Source organism: Protopterus annectens, chromosome 1.part1 (assembly GCF_019279795.1).
Source record: "Protopterus annectens isolate FY-2018-M chromosome 1.part1, PAN1.0, whole genome shotgun sequence".
Lineage (NCBI taxonomy): Eukaryota > Metazoa > Chordata > Ceratodontiformes > Protopteridae > Protopterus > Protopterus annectens.
The window spans coordinates 789294191-789307489 of NC_056726.1; the positions used below are offsets into that span (position 1 = coordinate 789294191).

A 13299-nucleotide genomic window follows, 5' to 3' on the forward strand; every position below is an offset into this window, starting at 1 on the left:
TTCAAGATTAATTTTTCCATACTTACTTCAGGTTAACTTCAAAGACCTCATTTTTAAATTTTCTAAGCCTGTTGCCTCTAGCTTAGCTCTGGTGTTGGACAGGGAATCTCTGACTATAGACTTTTGGATTACTGGATAGTCTATATTTTTCTTCTACTTTTTTCTGGGAGGGAGTTCCAAATTAATTTCTTCTGAGTACATGTATTAATGTTGTCAACAGATAATAATGCGGGATAGCAGTTTTCCAATTAATATGATTTGCTTCAGCCACTGTATTAAAAGGAATAATTTATAGTTCTGAAGCACACTTCTGTTGAAGCTATCTGCCTACACTAAACACAGCTACAAAAGCATAAGCAATGGTAACTCACATGACAATAAGCCCAAATCACTTGCCATCATTATTTACTCAAATGATTGTAGGATACTGAAGGTTTCCAAGGATGTAATTTATTGGATTATTTTGGTAAATGTGCAAATAAGGAATTATGTTTTCACGTCTGGCTCAGTTTATGCCAATTTTTCTGATTACTTCTCTTGTAAAAAATATCACTTTTGAATTGGAACAAATGAATACTAAATATATTATATTAGTGGAGATCTTAACATCGATGGCTCTAACAAGACTAGGAGTATGAATTCTGTTAAATTAAAGGAATGCATTAAGTATTGTTAATGGTTTGACTACTGGGACTACAACTATCCCCCATTAAAAGGCTGTACGTGTCTGGATTTTAAGCACAAAAGGCACACTAGGTTAGATTATTATTTTTGTTATTACATTCCATGCATGATGAGGAAATATAATCAAGGATTCACAATCAAACAACAACATTAGGAGCCTTTATTGAAACATCATTAAAATGTTCCAGCTTTCTCAGATACAGCCTTCAGGAATCTGAAAATCAGTATAAAACGAACATTTAAAAAATTGCAAGGAAATGACAAACACACAATTAATCAATCAACCTTGCCCAGTTAACTGCCTCATTTAACTCTTTAGATTCCACTGTACCATATTTTAAATTATAAACTAATTCTGTCACTTGAATTCAAGATCACTTTCATCACTCACTACATTTTCTAAGACGCTAACCCTAAAGAGGCTATCATTCATTTGCATGGCATCTCTTAAAATGTAGGGCGGAATGACTGCCTTCCTTCTCAGTATGTATATCTCTATTGTGTTCCTGTCTCACTCTAAATTTTCTTTTATAGGTTCATAGACTCATAGGGCGATGATTACACTAAAGACTCCAGGGGATCTTTTTAAGTCAAGCCATACTTCCAAAGTGTATCTGACAGGTTTTAATACCCTAGTGTTATTTTAAGAGGTATATGTAGGCTTTGGCATGGATTGATCAAGTACTTACAGGGTGCCTCAGTATACTAGAGACACAGGTGCCCAATCAGTTAAGTTTAACCTCTGCAATATAAACTTCAAAGCCACCCAAGGACAACAACCACAGACTTTGTATCACAGATGAATTGTCCTGTACTATGCCGTTTACATATTTAGCTTGATGTACATTTCCACAAATATTACATTGTCTACAAGGAAAAAGTACTGTACTGACAGAATCTTGACATAACTTACAACTAATTTGTTGAAGTACATCACATAAATGTCATTTTCTGCTGTAAGAAGTCACTGGCTTTGTACATAAAAGTTGAAAATAATCTTGTGACAGAATTGACAAGACTTTATTTAAATATGACAGTACATTACTGGTAATCACATTATACTCAGTAAAAATAAATCATTTACCTGTCATTTTATTGATAGAATATATTATAAAAATCATTGACTCCTTGACTTCATATTGTCATAATTATTAAAAATAATACAAACAATTAGTAAAAAGCTTTGTAATGTTCTCATTGCCTCCAAGATTATGCTGAGATGTCTAGTAAGACTGCTGAGGGGACTTTCTTGTTACAGCAATGGTGTTCCCCCAACCTGGGCTAAAATGTCTTGGGCAAGGCCAACAGAAAATTAAGGAAAACAGATAATGAACTAATTGCTTATGGAACACAAGAGGGCAATAAAATGAGTTTTAGCCCACCACAGGAGGAAATGGAGGGTATGAAAGATGCACAGCAACCTTCCACTTCATCTCTACCTCCCCCTACCTTGTTGAAGAAAGCAAAAACTGGGGAGTACTACTATCTTTCTAACTACTTATGTATATATGTAGTATATATATATATATATATATATATATATATATATATATATATATATATATATATATCTATACACACACACACATTGTTTATATATATATATATATATATATATATATATATATATATATATATATATATATATATATATATATATATAAACAAACACACACACACACACACACACACACACATATATATATATATATATATATATCTGTGGACAAAGTTCATAAGTATATATTAGGCTAATGACCAGCAACGTCTTTATAAGCTTACCCACTGCAACCCTACTCAGTTGTGTTCCAATTTACCATGGGTGTTTATTAGTACAGGGTAATCTGGGTCTATATTAGAACATAGAATATTTAACAGTTCAAATCACTAAAGGTCGACCTTTAGTGATCGAACTGTTAAAAAATCGAATGTCCAGAAAAAAAAAATAAAAACAACAACAAAAAAAAAAACTAAACGGTGTAGGCAGGGGGGTAAGTCACCCACACCCCCCGCTACTTAAATATACCAACTCTGAAACCGCACTAAATTGAAATAAACGGAAATCTCCCCTTATGGAGATTTCCATTTACTTGTTCGATGTTATGCAGTTTCGCTATTCTCATGTCGACAATGTCAGATTCGAAGGGAAGAGCTATCACTCCAGGGAGTAATAACATGAATCTTTTAAAAGGAGCTGATTCAAGAAAGTATGATATACTTGTAGATGGCACACACTTTTACTTGGAGGCGAGTCAATGAGAAGGGGAACATTGCAGTTGCACATACCTTCAATGAATGCAGCACAGTGCATGTCTAGATCAAGTTCAAAAACACAATGGAAACAGTCTCCCTGAGTTCTTGGCCCTTCAACACCAACAGCAAAGCATGACAGTGCAAAGAATTCAAACCATTTAGATAAAGGGAAGATGGTTTGATGCCTCTCTGCTGTTGGCTGCTGTTGGTTGATTCACATTGACTGCAGTCAAAAGAAAGAAGCAAGCTAAAGCTTCCTGTGTGGGTTCACAATCAATAATTAATGTTGATAAGGAACAGTAGAACAACTATCTTCCACAGCACTTCTGCTGCCAAAGATGGCATCTTAGTCATGACACTGGAGACAGAGAAGAAGCCAAGCAGCAGCAGTGAGAAGCAAACGTGAAGATCACACAGTGTAAATGCATCTTCTGAGAGATATCCACATACTGAAATGTAAATAAGCACCCATCCTATGACTATCCAGCATCTCTGGTAACAGTGCCATAACAGTGAAGAATGACCAAATGAAAACTCACACAAAATATGTCATGTTTGAAGTTACTCAGCTCTAGAGAGGTCAATCACAAAATTCATGGGGAAGAGAAACTTTGGTAGCAGAAACTTGTCAGAGTGTGAACAAATGCAGGGGGCAGCTTGGCATCTCTGGCTATTGTCAAAATTGGAGGAACCACATGGTTAGTTTCATGGACTTCTGATCAGGAGGAGGCAAGATGGAAGGATGAGACAGAAAATCTGAGAAATGGTCCAGAATCCAGGGAGGATGGCCTAGAAGAGGCAATAGAAAGGGAACCACATATGTCAAGGCTAAAAGGGTGCCTAAGAAGATTACTCTGGCTTTGCACATCCTTGCTTTCTTTAGGAATGTGTTCATTAGTGGAAGGGGAGGAAAGGCATACAGGAGTCCCTGGGACTAATGATGGACAACAGCATCTCGTGGTGATTGTCCCTGTGGAGAGATCAGGGTGAAGTAAGAGCTGCATTTGTCATTGAGACAAAGATCACAGCAAGGCTGCCCACAGCAACTGAGTGTAGGGATCACTCATGAGACATCAGAACAAATTTGCTCAGTCTGTCCGTTAGAACACTGGAACCCCCTGGGATGTGCATTGCTATTAGAAAATGTAAAGACATCGTCCATTGCCATACCCTCATGGCCTCGCGGCATATCGGGGAGGAGCATGTTCCTCCTTGCTTGCTTAGGTACTACACTACTGACATATTGTCTGTCTGAATGGCTACTACACCTCTGGGGGAGAGTATCCTAAAGGGCCTACAACACTAGGAGGACCACTCTCATCTTCATAAAGTTGATGTAAAGTTTCACCTCTGTTTGTGACCAGGAGCCTTGGACAGTGTTTCCTCCAAAATGCCCCTCACCCTAACAGGAAAGTGTCCATGGTCACCACCGCCTGGGGGGAGGGGGTCACTCACAAAGAGGAGACCTTCTGTGAGGAAAGGGAATGTTAACTACCATTAATCATGATTTCTGCAAACTGGAGAGATGGTTATGATTCTGAGGCCATTGTATAGCTACTGTCCACTGAAGAACTCTAATGTGGAATTACCCTAACAGTTTCAGTATTATAGTGGATGTAATTAGGCCTAGCATCTGAACTATTAATCTTGCAGGGGGAGAGAGATGTCTTAGTAGAGCTGAAGATGTCATCTGGATGGAAAGCGCTCTGCAAGGGGGTAGGCTGACTAATTCAGAGAATGCATTTACATGGCATTCAAAGAACTCTGGTTTTTTGAGTAGGGGTTGAATAGACTCTTTTCCAAGATGATCTTGATGCCAAGCCTCTGAAGTAACTGAAGGAAGACATCTCTGTGTTGACATAACATTAGAGTCGAGACAGCTGTTAGGAGCCAATCAGATAGATATGTGAAGACCTGGATCCCCAGCAGATGGAGTCCTGCTGCTACTTTCACCATTATCATGATAAACACCCTGGGGCTGTGGTGAGACACAAGGGCAGAGCTCTGAACTGATAATAATTGGCTCCCAACTGAAAACGGAGAAATCTCCTCGAACATCTCACTATCTTTATGTGATAGTACGCATCCTTGACATTTACTGAGCACATCCACATGGCCTTCCTAAACAAAGGCCAAATGGACTGAATTATAACCATCCTGAATTGTGTTTGTCTTACAAACTGGCTCAGGTATCGCAGGTCCAAAATGGGTCTGAGGTCCCCTGTCGTCTTTGGAGCTACAAAGAACCTTGAGTATACTCCAGATCCATGTTGGTCTTTGGGAACTGGTTGGATGACTCATTTCTAGTAGCTTTGAAATTTCTGCTACTGCTTGTTCCAGGGAGGACCATCACTAGAAGAGTCTTGGTAGGATCTGTATGATTTCCTAAAATGCATCTTCTTCCCAGATCTCTGATTCCTAGAGAAGGATCTCTGAGGAGTGGAGAATCAGATGCCAACATCAGACAGGGTCTTACCATCTTGCTGACTTCTAGCTAAAGTATCTTTCACCTTTGGTCTGAATAAGGTGGACCCATCAAAAGTAGCATTAATGAAGGATATCTTGAAACTTTCTGCAAAGTCACAAAGATATAGCCAAACATGCCAGCAGACTGTAATGCCAGTGACTGCTGCTCTCACTGTACCAACAGCTGCACTGGAAATCAGCCTCATGGGCATGGGCATGCTATATAATGACTGTAGGGTCGATAGCTGAGTTCCATCTTTTTTCTGGATACTGCTTGGCAGGACCCCTACAATTGATTTAAAAATCTACTTTGTCAAATTTCTCTGGAATTGAGTGACATGAGCTAGATAGTTCAGCATCTGCACAGCAAAGGACATCAAAGCATAGGTATGTTTCCCAAAATGATCTAATGCCTTCGACTCTTTGTTGGGGGGGGGGGGACTGAGGTCCTCTCTTCTGACAATTCTTTTTGGTCACTGCAGCTACAACCACTGCATCTATAGGTGGCCCCTTGCTCTAGTGATTTCTATCAGAAGGTGCAAATAAAATTTTATCAGGTCTTTTAGGTATGACTTCCACCACAACCAGGTCCTTCCATGCCTGTTGTTTCATCAATTCTAGAATTTCACTGAAGGTGACATTTTCAGGTTGGGGATCCGGGGATATACCTCCTTCATCAAAGTTTGTGTCGCCAGTGATGGACTCTGGAGATGAGTTGATGTGCTTCCAATTACATGGCTGCTTATGGTCGACCTGCTCTGCGGGAAGATTAGAGGGTTCTAAATCAACAGGGAGTTTACTACATAAGCATACTAGGGTTTAGGTTCCAACTGTTCCTGTCTAACACAGTGACGATGGAGAGAGACAGTTTCAGCATGGAGCTCGTGTGATGCCAGTCTGGGTGAAGGTAGCTTATCTGTAAAAATGTACAAAAGCACTTGTGAGGGCAGCCAGAAAGGATTTGAACTAAATAAATTTTATTTTCCACAAAAACAGCAACAACAAATGATCCAAACATAAACGCCTTAACTTGTTCACCGTGTTTTCGTCCACACTAGAACGTCATCAGATGTATGCATACCCCTTAATTATCCTATCCTTAAATAATGACTTCAATTAAAGCCAACCAATCCCATTCTTTTCAAAATAAATCCTTGAAACTACCACATTATACAAAAACTTTAAACAACATATTCTTCCTTTCTATCTCATAAAACAAGCAAGTGGTAAAATGTAGAAATGTATAAAATATGCAGCAAGTGTACTTAAAAGCTCATACTCATATTTACAACAACTAAATACTACTTAAATAGTATATATATTCTTCTTCTTCTTTCGGCTTTTCCCGGTTACGGGTCACCACAGCAGATTACCTGTCCGCTCATGACTGGCAGTGGAGTTTTACGGTGTCGAGTTGTCAGCCCTGCGCCCGACCTTCCACAGAAGGCGCGCACACTCATGCCTAGGGCCAATTTAGAGTGTCCAATCCACCTACAGCACGTCTTTGGGAATGTAGGAGGAAATCGGAGCACCAGGAGGAAACCCACGTGACCACAAGGAGGACATGCAGACTCCGCACAGGAGGCACCCCAGCCGAGGATCCATTGGTATTACCTCCAAGACAAAAAATTGAAAACTAGTTGCATGGCATGTCTTACAATGCCTGTACAGTGCGTTATTTTCATTCTTATTTTTAATGTCATACCCATGCTCATATACTCTTGTTTTAAATTTCCTTTCCATTTTCCCAATATAAAATTATGTCCATCCACCACACAATGCTAGGTAAACCACCCCACATGTATTACAATTGGAAAAACATGTACTATTTATTGTCCTGTTCCTACTATCCAGATGTAGACTGTCACCTCTACTCACAATCAGGCATTGTGAGCACCCCCCTATATTTATATGTCACTCTTTTTCTATTATTTAGCATGAATTTTTATTGCTATTTTCAAGTATGTTTTTAATATTAACATCTCTTCTATAAATAAACTTCAAGGGTTTATTAAAAATAATATTCAAGTCAGAAATCTCCTTAATCTATCCCATTAATTCTCAATAACAGCTCTAATGACATCGGCATCCTCAGAATAATCCATAATGTATGCTTCCTCGAACTCATTACCACCTCCATCTGTAACCTTTGTGTCTCCATCTGTCCTTTCTAAAAGGGGGCACTCTTCCTTCTTCACTTGATGTTCAACATCTTTTAATAAATTGTCAGGGTGTCCTCTTTCTCTAAACATATTACTTAATAAAACACATTCATCTAAAAAATCTGTATCCATAGAAGCCATCCGACTACTCCTTACGAAGTGCCCATTCACAAGACTTCTCTTCTGATAGAAAGGGCGGGCACTCGTGTATTAGAAGTAAGAATTCGAGTAAGTGTCCTTCTCTACATATTTTTGATACAAAACTACCTTGGTCTTTTCTAACTGTAATATCTAAGTAGTTCATATATTCATAGTCCATACTATACATAAACTTTAAAAATGAGGTTGTTCCTGTTAGGTAATTCAAAAATTCATAGAATTTTTCTTCGGTATCATTCATTCCAAAACAGGCAGATGTCATCAAGACATTGGTTATAGAGGGCCCAACATTTTATATATTCCATATTTAGCACATAATTCTTCTCCTACCGAGAAAGTATACTATTAGCATATGCTGGGGCGCACCTTGCCCCCACTGCTATGCCTTTTAACTGCTGGTAAAATTCTCCTTCATAAAATATATAGTTGTTTTTTAGTACTACTTCCATTAGTGTTAAGCAAGTGTTGAAGTCATTGGTGGTAAGTTTTCCATAATCTACCAATGCCTCTTCAAACCACTGCATACCTTCCTCATGTGATATAGAGGCAAAAAGTACAACTACAGCAATAGTTATAAAAATAATTTTATTATTAAATAAATTTTGTTTTAAACATCTTAGCATGTCCCATGAATCTTTTAGTACGGAGCTTCCCTTCAAGGATAAGGCCTTTAATTATGTATCCAAAAATTTGGCTAAAGGGGCAGTAACGGAGCCTTCTGATGACACAATGGGTCTCAAAGGAGGATCCAAAGAATTTTTATGAACCTCTGGAATTCCAAAAACGGAGGGGACTCTCGGTTTTTCATTTTGCAAATATCTAAAAGTTTCTGTACTGATTGTCCCTTCCAACAATAAATCATTCAAAATAAAAAAAAATGTATTAGCAATAATAACTTCATTAAACGATGTCCTTGTATAGTTATTCTCATCATTCAGAATCTCCTTCCTTTTAGATTCATATATAATTCTATCCATTAATACTGTGCCTCCCCCTTTTTGTCTGGTTTCATTACTCTTATTCACATATTCCTTTGTAATTCTTCCAATATTACTCTCTCCTCCTTGGGCAAATTGGGAGTCACTTTATTCTGCTCTACACCTCTTCTTAACTCCTTTTCTAATAGTGTTTCAAAATGTTTTGATTGGGGGTTGCAAAGGTGGGTTAAAAGTGCTTTTTCTGGTAAGTGTCCCTTCATTATGTTTTAACTATCCTTTGCCCTTTAAAAAACAATTCCCAATTATTTTTCCTCAAAAAAAGCTTTAAATCAATAACAGCTTTACTAATATCAGCCTTTTTTCTTTGGAATAACCTTAAAACCTTTTAAAAACAACTTAAAATGATACTCATTAACTTGTACACTGCTGTAGTTGTATATATTGTGACCTTCAAAACTGTGCTTGTAATCCTGTATAATTATTTTTTCCTGACCTATCTCAGTGACTATCGGTTCCAATTGTTGTTCCTGGAATTCCTTTTGCCTCTGTTATAACTGTAATAGACTGGTTCCCTGTTTTTCAACCTCTCCGATCTCCTTAGGGTCTCCCAAATCATGTGTGTTGTACCTATGTTAGTACTCATCTTCCTGCAGAGTTTTCATGATTGTTACGAACTGGTTCCCATTCTCTAACCGTATTATGATATGTCCTGGGCTTAGTGTATGCCATCTGCATCCTATATTCTTTTAAATCGCTATCCACTTTTTTCATTTTCCAATTAAAAATGTTTCTACATTTTAAATTGACCTTCTCCAATTTATCATAATATTTAACCTTTTCGCTCTCTATTCTAAACATCAAATCATTTGAAATACTTTTATTAATTTGTTCAAGTTCCCTATACAAAATTTCCATTTCTCTTTCATTTTGTTTTACTATTGCTTTACCTATATCAAAGCCACATCTATCAAAAACCTAGGTCAATTCTTTATGAAATTCTGACATTCAATAACTTTGTTGGGGTATTGGCATACACATAGGCCTTTCGGCACTATATTCAATTTCAAACACTCGCTAAGACATACATTATCCAAATCCACTGCTTTGTAATTCTGCAAACAAATATAAATGTATCCAAATTATTAGCATAACTGTCATTTTCCAATACTTGCTCATTGTCCAGCTTGTCATCAAATGTATACTTTTTATTGATGACAGCTCTAAAATCTATTGCTGTCTGTTTAAATTTTCAATCTGGGGGATCCTTCTCCTTCATCAAAGTCTGTGTCGCTAGTGATGCACTCTGGAGATTAGTTAATGTGCTTCCACTTACATGGCTGCTTATGGTGGACCTGCTCTGCGGGAAGATCAGAGGGTTCTAAATCAACAGGGAGTTTATTACATAAGCATCATAGGGTTTAGGTTCCAGCTGTTCCTGTCTAACACAGTGACAATGGAGAGAGCCAGTTTCAGCATGGAGCTCGTGTGATGCCGGTCTGGGTGAAGGTAACTTATCCCTTGGGGTCAAAATGACACTCTAAAAAGCCTTGAAAGCTGAAGACGGTATTGGTTCTGAGGAAACAAACCTGCAGAACCACAAGGTCTTAACTCTGAAGTGGATCTCGGTGTCAAGCTACCAAGCAGTGAGCCTAAGTGTCTGGTTGTCTATTCCTCCTCCCACTCCATGGCCCTGAAGACTAGGCCATGAGACTCTGCTCCAAGTGCATCGGGGCTGAAAGAGGAGGGATTCAGTTGGGGTCAAAGTAGAGAATATTATCAAAACTGACCCAGTTACCTCTGGACAGCATGGCACCAAATCAACTGGATCCGAAGTTCTGACTGGTGTCAAAATTTGCAATGGAGGGGAAGTTGGCACCGTGCCCGGAACAAGTATAAATGTAAAATCCCTAGTAACAAATCTAACTAGTCTCAGCAATCTACTTATTATTAAATCTGAAAACTTTAACTAACTGTAGAACAACTATTTCTAAGCTAAATAAAGCAGTTTAACTGTACAGGGAAAGACTAGAAAAGGATATGGTATGTTTGGTAAGCCAACAAGAAATGGAGCCCATGAAGATGTGTCTGAAATTTTCCACAGCAAACGAGATCTGAGATGCTGAGGTTGGTTGTACAGGATTATGGGTAGGCTAGGGGGTTGGAGGTCCACAGCAAAGTCTTTATAGTCAGTACTGAGGTTGAATCCCATCAGATCCGACAACGTACAGTTGAATTGGATGAAAACAGACACACTGGATCAATAACATTCTGCCAGCAAGCAAAAACAGAATTAGACTTCCCAGCCCTTAATAGGCAAACTAAGTGCACAAACAAATGAATTATCTAACTTTTAACTGATAATTTCTATTAAACAGCTGCATAGACTTTCTACTGTCATAGCTACAAATCTATTGCAGCAGTCAACAATGTTAGTGACAGATGTGTGATGACAATAAAAAACCTTTTGGTAGCAGTGACATGGTGGAGGACACAAACGTCCTAATCTCTATAACAATTACAAGGCTAAATGACTGTGAACCAATGTACTATTTCTACATGTGGCACAAAGCATTAAATTCTGGCAGTTTCTCAAAATGCTGTTTACCATGCTATTTTTCTAGCAAGAAACCAAATCAAAAGCAAGCTGTGCAAACTATCAATCTTTCTTAAAAACTGCTTAATTTATGCTAATATTAAATTTATTACAAGTCTGGAAGGTAGGTTTATGTGTTCTGCAAATAACATGCATCCTGAAAATATGCAAGTGATCATCAAGTATCCAAAAACATCTAACAAAGAAGCAAAAGGTAATTCTCAAACATGTAGATGTTTGGCAATATGTCTTAAACTGACTTGGGTTTAATAAAGTTTAAAATATAACAACATTTACCTGTTGATTTTGCATGATCTTGGCTAGCCTGTGTGTGTCATACTGTTTAGGCAAAGAATGAAGGGGAACAGGTGACTTCTGGAAATTTTCATCTTCCAACCATGCTGTAAACACATTAAAAAGCCTAAAAGACAACAGAATAAAAAAAAAAAAAAACAGATCACTAGATCCCTTTCTGAGATCTTCAGTTCTACAACAATTAAAAAAAAAATGCAGTTATAAATCAAAAGTAATAAAAATGGAAACCTAATGAGTTATTAAGTGCAAAATCGTAACACTGGAACAGAGTTGTGCAACCTGGAGTATTGCAGTTAGGGGGTACTACAACCATGGACAGATTTCTTATTTTTCGAAATAAAAAAAATGTTACCAGTTCAATACTTCCCAGGTAAACCAGTTTGCATTTGATAAGTTATTCGAACGCAGACAAAATTATTGGTCCTGTACTCTACAGTCAATGTCCTATGGGTTTTTTGAGGTATTGTACTGATACTGAGCAACTTTAATGGGACTTGTATACTGCCAGTCCTGGAGTAATACTTGTGGCATGTGATGCCTTTACATATTTTAGTAAGCTCAGGGCTGTGTTGAATAGAGATAAGGATGCTTTTCCTTTGGGACTGTTTGAGCCTTTACACGTTGGCAATGCATAGGCTTGATTACGTTAAAGATTATTTTAAAAGTTTAAAATGTTTAAGATATATATATGTATATATATGTATATATATATATATATATATATATATATATATATATATATATATATATACGCATGTGTGTGTGTGTGTGTGTGTGTACAGATATCTATCTATAACCGCATTAACCTTTATGGCTACACCCAACGTATCTCATCTCTGACTTTCCACCACAAACCTACCAATACTAGTTCCATCATTGACTGGATTTTAGTTTCTAACCATAACCCGTATCACAACACAGAAACACTACCTGACTCCAACAGCGACTAGTGCCCAACATGAATCCTCCAACTCTCCCCCACATTTCCAGACCCCACAAATTTAAAGAATGACAGAAAATAATTACCTTCAACCATGAGACATTCAATAATGCTCTCTCAGCTACAGACTGGTCCTTCCTCTTTATCTTACCTCTTGATGAAGCTGTCTCACACTTGAACTCCATCTTCCTTAACACACTCAATTCCCTTGCCCCTCCTAGAACTGTTACAGAGTCAAATCGCGCAACTCCCCCTGGCTAACCAACTCTACTCAGTCTCGTATACAAAAAGAGACACTGCTTGGAAACTGCTCTAAGCCTAAATATCCTTCAAACTTCCAAAGATATAGGGATCTCCATAATGATAAAACAATTCTACCACCAACACCAGACTACACAATCCAGAAACCCCAAAACGTTTTGGAACACTATCATCCAAATACTCTACCCAGGCAATCCCCCAACACCCAACCCCAGCCCCAACAATAGAGCCTTTGAAACTGCATGCATTTTCAATTCTTACTTCATTGACACCATAAGCAAACTTATGCAGATTTCTAACTCATCTAATCTCACCACTCACAACCCCCCAACCAAAAAACTCCCACTTCTCACTAAGACCAGTTCCCACAAGCTACATTAAAAAAACTCATCAAACTTAAAACATGCTCCCCATCACCTGACAATCTGCCATCTTTCTTCCTAACAACTGCTGCCACATCTGTAGCATACCCTGTATCTATTCTCATAAACTGCTCTATCACTGAATCAACTGTTCCTACTCTTTGGA

The 13299-nt window shown here is 38.0% G+C and overlaps 1 protein-coding gene across 2 annotated transcripts in view; it reads right to left on the reverse strand.

The window, feature by feature from the left end:
* The window catches only part of EPG5 (ectopic P-granules autophagy protein 5 homolog), a 2535958-nt gene that overhangs the window by 1133632 nt on the left and 1389027 nt on the right, over nt 1-13299 (reverse strand). For both annotated transcript variants that reach the window (XM_044078183.1, XR_006365599.1), the window contains exon 24: nt 11553-11676. In XM_044078183.1, coding sequence (XP_043934118.1) covers nt 11553-11676 — 124 coding nt within the window. The remainder of the gene's footprint in view (nt 1-11552; nt 11677-13299) is intronic.